This window comes from Oncorhynchus keta, chromosome 18, assembly GCF_023373465.1.
Source record: "Oncorhynchus keta strain PuntledgeMale-10-30-2019 chromosome 18, Oket_V2, whole genome shotgun sequence".
In the NCBI taxonomy this organism is placed as follows: Eukaryota; Metazoa; Chordata; class Actinopteri; order Salmoniformes; family Salmonidae; genus Oncorhynchus; species Oncorhynchus keta.
Window position 1 is genome coordinate 4,454,814 of NC_068438.1, and position 17,751 is coordinate 4,472,564.

General features: G+C 41.9%; 2 protein-coding genes across 2 annotated transcripts in view; both read left to right on the forward strand.

Moving 5' to 3' along the window:
- The window catches only part of LOC118397088 (out at first protein homolog), a 28,263-nt gene extending 17,275 nt beyond the window's left edge, over nt 1-10,988 (forward strand). Inside the window, exon 4 of the mRNA XM_035791537.2 lies at nt 8,291-10,988. Within this exon, the coding sequence (XP_035647430.1) occupies nt 8,291-8,568 (278 nt within the window). The 3' untranslated portion in view covers nt 8,569-10,988. The remainder of the gene's footprint in view (nt 1-8,290) is intronic.
- A 430-nt stretch (nt 10,989-11,418) lies between these two features.
- On the forward strand, nt 11,419-17,405 carry LOC118397089 (TLC domain-containing protein 5-like). Its single transcript, XM_035791538.2, has 3 exons — nt 11,419-11,764; nt 16,355-16,557; nt 16,873-17,405. Exons 2-3 carry the CDS (start codon nt 16,362-16,364, stop codon nt 17,403-17,405), a joined length of 729 nt encoding a protein of 242 aa, XP_035647431.1. The 5' UTR covers nt 11,419-11,764; nt 16,355-16,361.
- Nucleotides 17,406-17,751: the final 346 nt, after the last annotated feature.

The following is a 17,751-nucleotide window of genomic DNA, read 5'->3' on the forward strand; positions in this document are numbered from 1 at the left end:
ACTAAAACAATAACTAACCTGAACAACAGTATACAAGGCATATTGATATTTGAGAGAGACATACAGCAAGGCATAAAGTAATCGCAGGTCTTGATTGGGAGAGCTAGCTAAAACAACAGGTGAGACAACAACCGCTAGTCAGCTAACACAACAGCAGGTAAAATTGTGATGACTAGGCAGAAAGGGTCGTATTAACTACACACAGAGCCTGAGTTTGCGGCTGAGTTCGACAGATAAAACATAAATAAACCGAATGGAGTACCGTGATTAATGGACAGTCCAGCAGGCATCAGCTATGTAGCCAAGTGATCAGTGTCCAGGGGGCAGCAGTAGATGGAACAGGGAAGCCGCCACTACGCTAGCACGCGGCGACACAGTGTTTAGTAGCCCGGGGTTGGTAGGGGAGTCTGCTCAGACGGAGGCCGGTTGAAGGCACAGCGGATGGAGTATTCGTCGGCAGACCAGACGTGGTGTTGTGTCGGGGCGCCGTGTCGACAGAGAATCCAAGCCAGATGGCGAAAGGTATTGTAGAATTTTGTTTGCTAGCCGGGAGATGTGCCTGGCTCACGGCTAACTGGTGCTAGCTTCGTGGCAGTGGCGTTAGCCACTATAGCCAATTGGTAGCAGTGGTGATCCGGTGCCAAGGTCCAGAGTTTACAGCAAGGATCCGGTGGAGTATTGGGCTCTATCCGTGTATGAGTGGGGTTCGGGTGAACAGCTGGGTAGGCCGGGGGGTGGGCCTGAGGGATAGCTTCGGTACTGGGTGCCACGGAGGGTGCAAGCTAGCTGTGAAGATTAGAAGTAGTGGCACATGGATTACGGCAGGAATCCGGCGTTGTTGTGGAGAGACAGTCCGATACAGATAGATTGGCGAGTAATATCCAGACTAAGAACAGGGCTGGTATCTGTGCAGAAGGTAAAAGCCGCTAGCAGTGGCTAACAATGACTAAATCGCTTGTAGCTAATTAGCTGGTTAACTTCTGGAGGTTCTTGAATGTGTTCTAAAGTTAAAAATAATAGCAATTCCGTATCACATTGGGTGAGGCAGGTTACCGGAAGGTATAATCAAATTAAAAATCGAAAAGATAATTTTTGTTTGTTGTTGAAATATATACAAAAAATATGAAAAATACAAAAGTACACGAGAGGACAAACAAAACACATCTACACTGCTACGCCATCTTGGATGACATAAGTATTTGATACATCAGAAAAGCAGAACTTAATATTTGGTACAGAACTTGGTTTGCAAAGAGATCATATGTTTCCTGTAGTTCTTGACCAGGTTTGTACACACTGCAGCAGGGATTTTGGCCCAGTCCTCCATACAGACCTTCTCCAGATCCTTCAGGTTTCGGGCAATACGCTCTCGCTGGGCAATACGGACTTTCAGCTCCCTCCAAAGATTTTCTATTGGGTTCAGGTCTGGAGACTGGCTAGGCCACTCCAAGACCTTGAAATGCTTCTTACGGAGCCACTCTTTAGTTTCCCTGGCTGTGTGTTTCGGGTTGTTGTCATGCTGGGAGACCCAGCCACGACCCATCTTCAATGCTAAGGGTCATGGCTAAGGGAAGGAGGTTGTTGGCCAAGATCTGGCGATACATGGCCCCATCCATCCTCCCCTCAATACGGTGCAGTCGTCCTGTCCCCTTTGCAGAAAAGCATATCCAAAGAATGATGTTTCCACCTCCATGCTTCACGGTTGGGATGGTGTTCTTCTCATCTGGAGGGTTGTTAACACAGTGTCCAAAGAAGAACCAGAAGTATACAGAATAGTGTCGTCTGCGTAGAGGTGGATCAGAGACTCACCAGCAGCAAGAGTGACATTGATATATAACAGAGAAGAGAGTCGGCCCAAGAATTGAACCCTGTGGCACCCCCATAGAGACTGCCAGAGGCCCGTACAACAGGCCCTCAGATTTGACACACTGAACTCTGTCTGAGAAGTAGTTGGTGAACCAGGCGAGGCAATCATTTAAAAAACCAAGGCTGTTGATTCTGCCGATTAGGATGTTGTGATTGACAGAATCGAAAGCCTTGGCCAGGTCAATGAATACGGCTGCACAGTATTGTCTTATTGATGGCGGTTAAGTTATTGTTTAGAACCTTGAGCGTGGCTGAGGTGCACCCATGACCAGCTCTGAAACCAGATTGCATAGCGGAGAAGGAACAGTGGGATTCGAAATGGTCGGTGATCTTTTTGTTAACTTGGCTTTTGAAGACCTTAGAAAGGCAGGGTAGGATAGATATAGGTCTGTAGCAGTTTGGGTCAAGAGTGTCCCCCCCCCACCCCTCTTTGAAGAGGGGGATGACTGCAGCTGCTTTCCAATCTTTAGGAATCTCAGACGACATGAGGTTGAACAGGCTAGTAATGGGGGTTGCAACAATTTCAGAAGATAATTTTTAGAAAGAAAGGGTCCAGATTGTCTAGCCCGGCTGATTTTGCGGCTCTTTCAGAACATCAGCGGACTGGATTTGGGAGAAGGAGAAATGGGGAAGGCTTTGGCGAATTGCTGTGGGGGATGCGGTGCTGTTGACTGGGGTAGGGGTGGCCAGGTGGAAAGCATGGCCAGCTGTGGAAAAATGCTTATTGAAATTCTCAATTATAGTGGATGTATCCTCAGTGCAGTGGGCAGTTGGGAGGAGGTGCTCTTATTCTCCATGGACTTTGCAATGTCCCAGAACTTTTTTGAGTTTGTGTTGCAGGAAATACATTTCTGCTTAAAAAAGCTAGCCTTGGCTTTTCTAACTGCCTGTGTATATTGGTTTCTAACTTCCCTAAAAAGTTGCATTTCACAGGGGCTGTTCGACGCTATTGCAGAACACCACAGGATGTTTTTGGGTTGGTTAAGGGCAGTCAGGTCTGGAGAGAACCAAGGGCTATATCTGTTCCTGGTTCTACATTTCTTGAATGGGGCATGCTTATTTAAGCTGGTGAGGAAAGCACTTTTAAAGAACAACCAGGCATCTTTTACTGACGGGATGAGGTCGATATCCTTCCAGGATACCCGGGCCAGGTCGATTAGAAAGGCCTGCTCGCTGAAGTGTTTCAGGGAGCGTTTGATAGTGATGAGTATGATAATGATTGCACATCATACCAATCCTTAAAATAAATACACCTGACCAGCAGTAGGGGGCACAAGGGTCAGTGGAGTGGTTTCCCTTACAATTACGACCTTGACCAAATTAAATTTTGCCTGCTTTTTAAAGCTATTTTTACTTTTTATTTGCTTGATCTCCAAGGGAAGTCTATTCCATAGACAAATGCCTATATGGAAAAACGTGCTCCTCGCAGTACTGTTTACTCTTGGGATTTTACAAGACATAACACGAGCTCTGGTATTGTGACTGTGTTGGTTATAGACCATATCAATGTGTTTCATGTAACCTGGGGCGCGATCGTTCAAGATGTCAAGCATATGATTTAAGTTGGTCCACTCTGGACTCCAAAGGCAACAAGCCCACCTTCAGGAACTCCCCTACCCCTATGTGGGTCCTAGGGGAGACATTCAGCATATACCTGAACATTATTTTGCAAGACCTGTGTTCTCTTTTTCAGCTTTTTTGATAGCCCACTATACCAAACAGAGCAGGCATAATCAACATGACACTGAATCAAGGTTGAGACGAGCAGTTTAACTTTAAAATATCTAGTGTTATGATGTAAATTTTAATTTGTTTGCCATTTTTTTTTTTTTTTTTTTTTTCCAGCAATCAGGTCTCCAGAAAGGGATTTATCTTGGGACACAAAGATAAGATACTTGTTTTAGATTCGCTCTCCTTGCCTGGACAGTTTACTGTTATCTTGTCAGCCCTAAGCAATCTGTTTTGTTCCAAACAAAATCGATTCAGTTTTTACCAAATGTAGTGACAGTTTTTGTCAGACAAACAATCTCTAACAAAATACAATTCCTTAACTCAGGGTCTCCTCTATGTAAACTGTATCCTTCCCTGATACCAGTGTGGCTGAATCATCAGCATACAGTAAAGTGCAAACTCCTGCTTTATCTGGCATATCATTAACGTATATAAGAAAGGCCCTAAAATTGATCCCTGCGGTACTCCAAATGCCTCTGACACATCCACAACATTACATACTTGTGTTCTGTTGGTCAGATAAGACTTAAAACAGTTCACTGCTACATCATTTAGACCCATGCATTTCAGTTTCATCAGGAGAATATTATGGTCCACAGTGTCAACAGCTTCCTGCAAGTCTAACATGACCATACCTGTATAGTTCCCCTTCTCACTTTCCTGCTTAATGTGGATACGGCAAGTATCAGTGGAATGAGCGGTTCTAAAGCCAGATTGTAGTTCATAAAGAAGTTTGTGCTCAAGAAGGTATCCCTCAAGTTGATTTTATGGTCCTTCTGTAGCTCAGTTGGTAGAGCATGGCGCTTGTAACGCCAGGGTAGTGGGTTCGATCCCCGGGACCACCCATACGTAGAATGTATGCACACATGACTGTAAGTCGCTTTGGATAAAAGCGTCTGCTAAATGGCATATATTATTATTATTATTATTATTATTATATTATTTTAAAAACTAATCTCTCAACAATTTTGGATGAGGTTCTGAGGATTGACACAGGCCTGTAGTTTCCTGCATTTGTTTTACTGCTTGTGGAGTGGAACCACTCAGGCTGTTTTGAGATCCTTGGGAAATGGACCACTACTAATAAAGGTTTACAATATGTTATCATTTTAGCAGTGGCACGAGCATTATTCTTTGAATTGTGCAGGAAGGTTATCCAGCCCAGTTGCTTTGTTTATGCTTAATGAGCACAGCTCAAACAAATAATTTGTGAGACCGTTGCTATGGTAAAAGTAGTTAATGAAAGACTGGTCATAGTGTACAGAGCAGAAGGGTAACTTATGAAGCTATAGTGGTAAAAAATGTTTTAAAATAATTTCCAACCTTTTGCCTGGTCATAACATAAAACATCAGGAGGAGTTTTTGAGCCAATGTCCATTTAAAAAGTTCTAAAGTATACAAGGCTGATTGATGTAAGTTGTCATTAACGGCATCTATATAATGTTGGGATTTGGTCTTATCCATTTTGTATCTTGCCTGGTTTCTACAGTTAATATAACCATCATAATCTTGTCGTAGATTTGTCCTTCTGAATCTGGCCAGGTAGCGATCCCTTTTCCTTATGAGGTCTAAGATCTCAGAAGTGATCCATTTCCCTGATCGCTGTTTGATTTGAATTTGTTTCATCGAAGCCAGAGTCGAGTGCAGACAAACAGATCATTAAAAAGATACCAAGCTTGATCAACATCACAGTTTAGTACATGAGATCAATCCAAAATTCCCAGGACCTCGACATAACTTTTTTTTTTTTTAGTATTGTTTCATAGACCGTACCTTCATGAATATATTAACCAGCTCTAGTAGCATTATGGATTTCTTACGGGTACAGTAGGTTACCATATGATCACTAAAACCAATATTTAAGACTCCTGACTGGCAGACATTCTCTTGATCTGATACAATAATCAAACCCAAAGTCGATTTACTGTCAATACGCACCTGGGTTGGCTAAACAATTAGTTGTTCTAGTCCAAATAGCTGATTTTTTAAAAATGTATTTTTATAGCTAATTTCAGCAGCAGGCTCTGCGTTCACATGGATAAAAAAAAAGGTCCTCTCTGGTTGAAACAGTCAAACATGTCATTTTCTGTGCCCACTGCTGATACATCGACAATCTCATCTAGATTGCACTCATCATCCCTGCTTGTGTCCAGCATCCCAATGTTTGGCACTGCATTTAAACAGCATACATTGCACACAAGCAAAATGTTACTTTGAGACTTTACAGCTTCATCATATGACAAGGGGTTGATACTTCCACACTTTGTGAACAAACAAATGTCACAATCCACTGCTTTTGAATTCTTCCTTTTGGTCTTACCACAGTTTGGGCATAGTTGTTTTAGCTTGCTTTGTGGTGTTTGGGCCAGGACGGGTGTACAGCGTAGCAGGCTTAATGTAACACGCAGCTTGTTGGAGTTAACACCGGTCTCAGCTGTGTTTACTGTGTACCTTCCTCGAGCGGCTCAGCTGTTGCCGTAGGAAAGGTGATATCAGGTGCTGGTGCTGTGCTGGAAAATGTCCCCCCCTGCCAGAATTCCCACCCCCCCCTTCGTGTTCTTCATTGCTGCGACTTGCCTGCTAGTTGAGATTTCTGCTCTTCACTCCGTTGTCAGTTTAGCCTACATTTCACTGATCTTAGTAGCAGAAAGCATTTTTTTTTTGTCTGCAGTCTTCGGTTTGGCTATTTGTTTCAAGTGTATGTGTCGGTTCTAGCTTGTATGGCGCCCCTCAGCACCCGGGGGCACCCGTGCCGCCCCCTGCAAGATGCTACGGTGGGTGGCTGCCCATGTCACCCGTACCTAAATCCGCTACTGATTTATATTAGTCTATAAATCAATCTCTTTGCCAAAATTCGTCATCTCTCCCATGTATTATTCAACTAGTATTTTTGAAAGTGGAAGGATAATAATTCAGCTATAATTGTTCTGAAATGTTTACTGCTTGCCAACATATTGCCAACATATTACTCCCTCTATGTTTAATATAATACGCATTTATGAATTCTGTTGCCTATCCTGACGTGAAGTTTGTTCTATAGAAAGTATTTGACTCTGGCCACAGAATTAAGGAAATTAGAAGGGGGGAGTTCTGCCAGGTTGGAGACTTTCGGACACATCACCTGTTCAGTTGCTCATGGCTGAAGTTCACAATATGAAAGCGAAGATTTCCATCCACGTCTTTCGGTGTAGGTGGAATGGGAGTTTAGGATAATCGCCGTGTTTGAATTGTAGAATAAAGCAAAACCTCTGGCTAAAGCCATAATAGTATTGCACGTTGAGATATACAAACAAACAATACTCGAATAGCAAAAAATACATTTAAGAGTCTGTTAGGTGAAAATAATAACAAGTGATCTGCAGTGGTGTAAAAATATTTTAAGGTACTACTTCAGTCGTTTTTTGGGGGTATGTATTTGACTATTTATATTTTGGACTACTTTTACTTCACTATATTCCTGAAGAAAATAATGTACTTTTTACTCCATAAATTTGCCCTAAGACCCAAAAGTACTCATTTACATTTTGAATGCTTAGCAGGACAGAAAGTGTCCAAGAGAACACCCCTGGTCATCTCTACTGCCTCTGATCAGGTGGACTCACCCCGTGGCTATCTGTAAATAAATACAAATGGTGCGGCCTGGTTTGCTTAATATAAGGAATTTGAAATTATTTATACTTTTACTTTTGATACTTTAAGTATATTTTAGCAATTACATTGACATTTGAAAAATAAGTATATTTAAAACCAAATACTTTTTTGACTTTCACTCAAGTAGTATTTTACTGGGTGACTTTTACTTGAGTCATTTTCTATTACGGCATCTTTAGTTTTATTCAAGTATGACAATTGTGTACTTTTTCCACCACTGGGGAATAGTATCTTTCACAGTCAATGTTTTTGGCCTAGTGGCCTTTCTCAAGACAAGGTGCACATTAGTCCACCTTTGTGTGGACGTGGAATAAAAGATGCAGATGACCTTTTTCATTTTTGTCCTCCCAGCTTCTCTTTTTCATTTGGAGAGGTCAGCCCCTCCCTCGGTGAAGTGTGATTGACTGGAGTGCTGAGCTGGAATAAAAGCCTGCACACACTATGGCCTCCAGGAATTCAGTGCCCACCCTTGGTCTAGACCTTAATCACACACTCGCTCCAAGTTAAATTCATCCAATACATTTTAGCTCTATATGTACACTACCAAACTAGCCCAGTTCTACTTCAATAAATAACACTATTAGTATTTGACAATGTAGAAAAAAATTACGCAATTGACTGTAAAATGAAACGTTCTCTCCCTGAGTCTGTTTTGCTCCTATAGCTCTCTTGCTCAACTTTAGGCAATCACTTTTTGTGATAGTTTTTTTATTTTTACGAGAGCTGACTGAAGAGCCCTGTATCTTTTAGTTTATATGAAGTCAACAGTGTCTAGTCGTAGATAATGTACTGTAAAAAAAATGTTGCCTAATGGTCAGTGCAGTGCACGGTGAACCATCTGTGATTGAATAGAGATAGCAGCACTCTTTTGCATGAAAAAGCTCCTTATTACTAGCCTAGTCCCAGATCTGTTTGTGCCGTCTTGCCAAATCCTATGGTCATTGTCACAGTGGGTGTTGGCAAGACCGCACAAACAGATCTGGGACCAGGCTACCTTAATTAGTGCATTGACTCACAAATATGTTGCTTGCTGCACCTGTAGGAGTGGAGGGCTCCGTGTTTGAGATCCTGCCCCAGTCGGTGGACGTGGTCCCGGTCCTGCTGTCGTGCCGCTCTACGAGAGACGTGTGGCAGCCCTGCTCCTGCAGCTTCAGCCTGCGTCTGGAGTGGTACCCCTGCCTGCTCAAGTACTGCCGCAACCGCGACACCACAGGCAAAGGCAGCCCCTACAAGTGCGGCATCAAGAGCTGCAGCAAAGGCTACCAATTCACCTACTATGTCCCCCACAAACAGCTCTGTCTCTGGGATGAGGAGACTTAGCAGCACACTGGCTGTGCAGTCAGACCCCCTCACCCCCCAATGCTTTTCTTTTCCTCCCTTATTTAATTTGGATATCACGTTGGAGTTCAGTTCATCCTGTCGTGAGATGGTAGTAGTTTTATGCCTTAAATGGGACAGTTTAGGTTGAAATTGAGACCAAAGCTATACCCTCTCAATGACTCCTTTTGACATTTCCTATAGTTGGGATATGATGCTGCCGAAGTGTCCAGGTACCTACTGTGCCACCTAAAGTTACTCTCACACGTTTGTGCCCAGCTAATAAAAAAATGACTTCAAGAACCTCCTCTCATAAGGACACGTTTATGCATACGGCTGGACAAGGCAGCCTTTTTTTCTACATTTCTTGCCCAGTGGGATGATTGGTGAAGGAACAACGTTCCCATAATGTTGTCACAGGAAACCGTGGGATGCGCATCGGAACGGTCAGTCGGACAGTGACTTATGACGTCAATAACACCGCTTTAGCCAGCTCTTCCTGGTCGACGGCAACTCAGGTTGCAATCAACAATGTTTCTCTGATTGCTGGGATTATTTATTTGGTTGCCAGGTGAAATTATTGAAGATTCTAATGTATAAAATGACTAATCTTAAGTTTTTTTTATATAAACTTCATCCCATTTTGTCTTTTGATTTGTGTAGCAAAACAGACAGATTATATACACATTGTAAAAAAAAAACATTAAAAAAAACATTAGCAACACCTTCCTAATATTGAGTTGCACCCCCTTTTGCCCTCAGAACAGCCTCAATTCGTCGGGGACATGAACCCTACATGGTGTCAAAAGCGTTCCACAAGGATTTCTGGCCCATGTTGACCGCAATGCTTCCCACAGTTGTCAAGTTAGCTGGATGTCCTTTGGGTGGTGGACCATTCTTGATACACACGGGAAACTGTTGAGTGTGAAAAACCCAGCAGCGTTGCAGTTCTTGACACGCTCAAACCAGTGTGCCTGGCACCTACTACAATACCCTGTTTTTCAAGGCATTTAAATATTTGGTGTTGCCCATTCACCCTCTGAATGGCAAACATACACAATCCATGTCTCAATTGCCTCTAGGCTTAAAGCTCCTTTGTTAACCTGTCTTCTCCCCTGCATCTACACTGATTTGAAGTGGATTTAACAGGTGACAATAAGGGATAATAGCTTTCAACTGGTCAGTCTGTCATGGAAAGAGCAGGTGTTCCTAATGTTTTTTACCCTCAGAGTATATTGTGAAAATGTCTGGGCATTGTATTTAGTTAACAGTATAGATGCTGATGCTAATTTAAAGTACATTGTTGAATAGCAAGTTACTTCTTTCTAGCCTCAATGTTGTTTTTCTCCTGTCAATGTGATAAAAAAAAAAAGATTCTTGGGACCAAATTTCATGAATCCCAATTCACAATGGATCACCTGAGTATCTGTAAACCCTCTGGGTTTGAGAGAGAATGCCACTAACTTGAACATCATTCACAGCTCAATCACTGACGACCATGATTGATTTTTCTTTTACACACACTATATATATATATATATTTCATTTTGACAAAGGTCTCCAAGTTAATTTGCTTATATTTCATTATTCTTTCAAGATTAGGGGCAAACCACAGTAAAGATTCACAAAGGAAATATTCTCCAAGGAAGGGCTGAAGTTGCAACTTATTTGATTTGTGTTCACTTCTCATGGAATGGATCTGATAAACGTTTGAAGCAATACCGTTAATGCAATGTGTAGCTAATGCATTCCATTCAACGTTCAACACATGGATTATTGGGGGGGGGGGGAGAAACATCTAACCATAGTCAGTGAAACCCTTTTACCATTATTACATTTCTCATGTCGGTTCATTTCATTAACATCACAATTAGTTAAATGTACGTGTAGGACCTTCCTGATTATCACTTGGATATGTGATTCCATTCCACACAGAACACTTTGTTCAGGTAGGACTAAAATAATCAGCAATCAGTAGGGAAAAGTCCAATTTTATTCCACAATATGATCACTTGTCTGCTATCCAATTCCTATACCTCATTACGGCATTTTACATCTCGAGTAGCTTAATGTGTTTAATCATATTCAGTAGTAACTGGTACCTAATTGTTTTGTTTTATTCTGTCACGTTATGCTAATGTTCACTTTGTGTATGACCTCTTCCTAACTCACAAACCAAAATGTATTTTTTTTGTTTGTTGTAAAAACCCTTCGAACTGTGGCCATTCTATGGTAACCTGTGTGCCTTAACACTTCAAATGATATTTTTGCAATGTAAAACTAGAGTAAAGTCTCTTGTATTTTTCTATGTAAGAGTTGTGTATGTTTGCAAAGAGCAATACCACAGAAAATGAAGTCATTTACAATTCAAAAGTACATTTTTGCCTGCAAGGGTTCAATAAAGGCACCTCTTTTGCACTGCACTTCTGTGGGTGGTCTTTATTCAGCAAAAATCTGACTTCAGAACAAGATTCACTGACACCTACCATGCGCCAGGTACAGTATCCATTTTCGTGTAGCTTTCATGTTCCCCACCTGTACCAGAGAGCATTTCTGCAGAAGGCTTATTATACCTGCATCCCACCTTTTCACATCCATTGGGGTGGCAGCGTAGCCTAGTGGTTAGAGCGTTGGAAGGTTGCGAGTTCAAAGCCCCGAGCTGACAAGGTACAAATCTGTCGTTCTGCCCCTGAACAGGCAGTTAACCCACTGTTCCCAGTCCGTCATTGAAAATAAGAATTTGTTCTTAACTGACTTGCCTGATTAAATAAAGGTAAAAAAATGTAAAATTTAAAATCCACGTACTGATGGAAAAAACACCAAAGTATTACCAGCAGATGGCGCCACAAGCCCATTCTAGTTGACAAGTAGACACCACCCGACCACGGTAAAGCTACTCCTACATTCGGGAACCAGGCTAGCAGTAATTATATTTTGTTTTTGTCTGAGTGTTGGAAACTAATTCACTAATTTCGTTTAGGGTTGGGTAGCTATCTGCAGCACCATTTGCTGACACTGCAAGGTGGGGGATTTGGCTATTGAGATTAGATACTCGAGACGCAATTGTTTGTTTTTGAGCCGAGTAACGTAATGGACACAAAGAACCGAAGATGAAGTGACTGTCACCCGAGGGACCATGCTGGCCACAAAGAGACGAGAGATGTCACCGACATGAACGTGCAAGCGGTGCAGAAATAAGGTGACGTTACAAAATAGTTTTTTCGCTTTGCCAACATTTGATAGCTTGAGGAGCCAAGCTCTTGTCTATCTAGCTTGCTGTCTTGTAGCCTGCCTTATGAAACGTGTCTGGACAGCTAATCTGGATTCATTTTTATTCCCTTTTTAAATTAGTTTTTAGCTAAAATATTCGCATCTTTATAAATGGCTCAGTCTGGAGCTATATTGGCAGTGTTATTTTCTATCTTTGCTATAGAGCCCTACAGTGGAGCTGTCATAAAACCTCTAAAACATAGTGGTCAAACGGGGAAATGGTTCCAATCGGTTTTTCCACCTTACATTTTTCACATAGGGGATTTTAGAAACACTTAAAATAAGGGCTGTGTTTCGTTGTAGGCTTACCCTGGCGTGACGTTTTGGTAACCATGTAAATCTCTGACGAGTGACTTTTTAAATAAATATATCCAACTCCATTTACTCTGATTCGAAAATGCTAGTTCGCTTCAAAGTGGACATGCAAAACTACAAGTCCCTGCAAGCTCTTAAATATCATCTTTGCAAACGGGTATTGTGTCTTTTCAAAACGTGCACAAGACAGTTCACAAAACTCCCCATTTAATTACTACATTTAACTAACATTAGATAGTTCATACAGAGATTCTTTCCTTTGCCTCGATTTGCCAGACTCGTCAAGATCATTGCATTTGTCATTCTTTATGATAGCCACATTAGCATTTCATTTTTGGGGGATAAATACAGGCTAATACATTGATAAAAGTCACAATGTCTTAGAGAGATTTACAAGGTTATCAAAATTTCACGCCAAGCCTACACGAAACACAGCCCTTAGTTTAAGTGTTTCTAAAATCGCTTATGGGAAAAATGAATGGTGGAAATATGATTGGAACTATTTCCCTGTTTGACAGCTCAGTTTTATGGGTGTGGTACTCTATACTAGAGGTCGACCGATTATGATTTTTCAACACGATACCGATTATTGGAGGACCAAAAAAAGCCAATACCGATTAATCGGCCAATTTTTATTTGATTTATTTGTAATAATGACAATTACAATAATACTGAATGAACACTTATTTTAACTTAATATCAATAAAAATCTATTTAGCCTCAAATAAATAATGAAACATGTTCAATTTGGTTTAAATAATGCAAAAACAAAGTGTTGGAGAAGTAAAAGTGCAATATGCTAACGTTTGAGTTCCTTGTTCAGAACATGAGAACATGTGAAAACTGGTGGTTTTAACATGAGACTTCAATATTCCAAGGTAAGAGGTTTTTAGGTTGTAGGTAATATAGGATTTATAGGACTATTTATCTCTATACCATTTGTTTTTCATATACCGTTGACTATTGGATGTTCTTATAGGCACTTTAGTATTGCCAGTGTAACAGTATAGCTTCCGTCCCTCTCCTCGCCCCTACCTGGGCTCGAACCAGGAACACATCGACAACAGCCACCCTCGAAGCAGCGTTACCCATCATCCCACAAAAGCCGCGCACCCCGCTAACTAGCTAGCCATTTCACATCGGTTAAACCAGCCATTAGGCTGATAGGCTTGAAGTCATAAACAACGCTGTGCTTGCGAAGAGCTGCTGGCAAAACGCACGATAGTGCTGTTTGAATGAATGCTTACGAGCCTGCTGGTGCCTACCATTATAACATTTAACATTTAACATTTAAGTCATTTAGCAGACGCTCTTATCCAGAGCGACTTACAAATTGGTGCATTCACCTTATGACATCCAGTGGAACAGCCACTTTACAATAGTGCATCTAAATCTTTTAAGGGGGGTGAGAAGGATTACTTTATCCTATCCTAGGTATTCCTTAAAGAGGTGGGGTTTCAGGTGTCTCCGGAAGGTGGTGATTGACTCCGCTGTCCTGGCGTCGTGAGGGAGTGTATTCCACCATTGGGAGCCAGAGCAGCGAACAGTTTTGACTGGGCTGAGCGGGGAACTGTACTTCCTCAGTGGTAGGGAGGCGAGCAGGCCAGAGGTGGATGAACGCAGTGCCCTTGTTTGCGTGTAGGGCCTGATCAGAGCCTGGAGGTACTGAGGTGCCGTTCCCCTCACAGCTCCGTAGGCAAGCACCATGGTCTTGTAGCGGATGCGAGCTTCAACTGGAAGCCAGTGGAGAGAGCGGAGGAGCAGGGTGACGTGAGAGAACTTGGGAAGGTTGAACACCAGACGGGCTGCGGCGTTCTGGATGAGTTGTAGGGGTTTAATGGCACAGGCAGGGAGCCCAGCCAACAGCGAGATGCAGTAATCCAGACGGGAGATGACAAGTGCCTGGATTAGGACCTGCGCCGCTTCCTGTGTGAGGCAGGGTCGTACTCTGCGGATGTTGTAGAGCATGAACCTACAGGAACGGGCCACCGCCTTGATGTTAGTTGAGAACGACAGGGTGTTGTCCAGGATCATTATAACATAATAACACACAGAAATGCGAGTCTTAGGTCATTAATATGGTAGAATCTGGAAACTATCATCTCGAAAACAAGACGTTTATTCTTTCAGTGAAATACGGAACCTTTCTGTATTTTATCTAACGGATGGCATCCCTAAGTCTAAATATTCTTGTTACATTGCACAACCTTCAATGTTATGTCATAATTAGGTAGAATTCTGGCTAATTAGTTCACAATGAGCCAGGCTGCTGCATATACCTGACTGTGTGCAATGAACGCAAGAAAAGTGACACAATTTCACCTGGTTAATATTGTCTGCTAACCTGGATTTCTTTGAGCTAAATATGCAGGTTTAAAAATATATACTGTGTATTGATTTTAAGAAAGGCATTGGTGTTTATGGTTAGGGACAGTCGTCCAACGATTGTGCTTTTTTCGCCAATGCGCTTTTGTTAAATCATCCCCCAGCGTTGCATCGATTATATGCAACGCAGGACACGCTAGGTAAACTAGTAATATCATCAACCATGTGTAGTTATAACTAGTGATTATGCTTGATTGATTGTTTTTTATAAGATAAGTTTAATGCTAGCTAGAAACTTACCTTGGCTTCTACTGCATTCGCGTAACAGGCAGGCTCCTCGTGGAGTGCAATGAGAGGCAGGTGGTTAGAGCGTTGGACTAGTTAACTGTAAGGTTGCAAGTATGGATCCCCCGAGCTGACAAGGTGAAAATCTGTCGTTCTGTCCCTGAACAAGGCAGTTAACCCGCCATTCCTAGGCCGTCATTGAAAATAAGAATGTGTTCTTAACTGACTTGCCTAGTTAAATAAAGGTAAAAATCGGCAAAAATACAGATTTCCGATTGTTATGAAAACTTGAAATCGGCCCTAATTAATCGGCCATTCCGATTAATCGGTCGACCTCTACTCTATACTAGCAAACTAGCTGCTCTCTCCCCTTCTGCACTGATGTCAAAACAACTGAACAGGGGAAATCATAGCTAGCTCTATAAATAGTACGCCAAATTCATGATATTAATAATAAACATTTACATTTGAATATTGTCTTTTTTTTAAACATGATGTACATAATAAAGCTGCAAGTATAAATAATAAATAGGTACTCTAGCTTGCTTTATGACAGTTTACTGGCAGATATGGCTACGGTCTGCACTGCAGCGCAACCTGGTCTCAGAGCATTTTGTGTTATTCAGTATGTAAAACCGGGACTCCATTTAGTATGGTAAGTATTAATTTGTGAATGTCCATCATCCATTTCGTATGATATGTTACATGTTACGAATTAGCTAAACGTACAATGTTATGGATTTGCTAAACATGTTACAAAATATGTTACAAATTCCAATTTGTTGTGCCTAACGTTAGCTAGGTTGCTAACGTTAGCTAGTCAAGCATTTAGAGTTACGTTTAGGAGTTAGGTTAAAGGGTTAGAGGAAGGGATAGCTAAAAGTGACAAGGTTGTCTATGATAAAATTCAAATATGCAACCTTTGGGTTGCAAGACATTTATGTTATACACCCATCCATCCCGACCTACCACCCTCTTATTTTTTGCCTTAAATAACCTTCTGTCTTTGTATGTTACATTTGGTATGTGTGATACTGATTTGAGTGTCCCGGATTTGAGTTTACTATGTTACGTCTTGTCTATGAGACCAGGATGTGCTGCCCCACTGCCCCAGACACAATTACTTTTGGACTAGTTTTGAAACTCCCTGAAGTGAGCTAGCATGAAATTTCCCCTCACCAACGAGGTTGTATCATGGTCTCATTTCCCAATCCTATGACATGAGACGTCCCCCTCACCAGACCTTCACTACTCAGACTGGCCAGAGCACTACAGCTGCTCAGTTCAGATATACACTTGTTTATCAGTCTTTTTATTTATTTTTTATTTTACCTTTATTTTACTAGGCAAGTCAGTTAAGAACACATTCTTGTTTTCAATGACGGCCTAGGAACAGTGGGTTAACTGCCTGTTCAGGGACAGAACTACAGATTTGTACCTTGTCAGCTCGGGGATTTGAACTTGCAACCTTTCGGTTACTAGTCCAACGCTCTAACCACTAGGCTACCCTGCCGCCCCGTCTCTTTGGATTATAACAAGGGTTCATTGAAAGGTAATGTATTTCCGTATTGCAATTATGTTTTTGTATTTTTAGCTGAGGGATGACATCGCTGGCTGTCGGCGTGGTCCTCTGCCTAACAGGCTGGATCACTCTCTACACCCTACTGTGTAGCACCAGTGGCAGCCATGGCTCTGAGTGGAACTGTAGGCTGGTCACACTGCTCCATGGAATCTTTGCAGTCTGTATAACAGCCTACATAGGCTATGTGGATGGACCTTGGCCCTTCACACATCCTGGTAAGATGCTCACTATCTAATCCCATGTAGTGTTGCTCCTGTATCAGCTTTCTGTAAAGTTGGTATATGAGCTACATGTTTTTTTAATGTAGATTCTTGATCAGTATACTTCGATATGTGTACAGTACCAGTCAAAGGTTCCATATGTGTTATTTCATCGTTTTGATGTCTTCAATATTATTCTACAATATAGAACATTGTAAAAATAAAGAAAAACACTTGAATGTGTAGGTGTGTCCAAACTTTTGACTGGTACTGTATGTATGCTACTAACCATGAATGGTGTTTACAATAACATTGTGATCTTGATTTCAGGCACAAAGAACACTCCCCTTCAGATCACTGCTATGGTCATTAGCCTGGGCTACTTCATCTTCGATATGGGCTGGTGTGTTTACTTCAGCACAGAGGGCCCGGTGATGCTGGCTCACCACACCATGAGCATCCTGGGTATCTTGTTGACCCTGAGCTTGGGGGAATCGGGCATCGAGTCCTGCGCCGTACTCTTTGGCAGTGAGATCACCAACCCCCTTCTGCAAGCTCGCTGGTTCCTGAGACAGTTGGGACGCTATGAGAGCCTGACAGGGGAGGCGGTGGATGTTCTGTTTGTAGTGCTATTTGTGTTTATGCGCATAGTGGTTGGCGGAAGGATGTTGTACTGCGAGCTCATCTCCACACGGCCCAGGTTCATTATAAAGTGTGGGGGAGTTGCCATGTATGTGCTGTCTTGGGTGTTCATGGTGGACATTGGTCGTTTCGTCTACCGCAAGAGTCAATCCAAATACAGACGCTGGCGAGACCAACACAGATTGGAAACAGTTAACAGACATGATGGAAAGACAGACTGAAAGACTTCCTGATCTTTAGAAGATGAATATAAACATCCAATGTTTATGCTAATATACCTTTAACAAATGATTAACTAACACATGGTTGTGTGTAAGAGGAGGGTCAAAGTCACGTCATTTTTTAAGTATGATTATTGGGGAGACGTCTTTGGTATTCGGTTTACACTTTTTTTGTGCTCAGTTCAGAAAAAAAACAAGCTGCTCAGTTTAGACATACACTGTTCATCAGTCACTTTGGATTATAACATAGGTTCACTGGAAGGTAATGTACAGTCCCTTCAGAAAGTATTCACGTCCTTTTTCCACATTTTGTTCAAATCCATTTCTATTTGTCATATGCTTCGTA

Excerpts from the sequence above, each read along its gene's own strand:
- LOC118397089 (XM_035791538.2), top strand. The coding sequence starts at position 16,362 with ATGACATCGCTGGCTGTCGGCGTGGTCCTCTGCCTAACAGGCTGGATC. Across the intron at positions 16,558-16,872 it reads TTGGCCCTTCACACATCCTG|GCACAAAGAACACTCCCCTT; the intron begins GTAAGATGCTCA and ends TCTTGATTTCAG.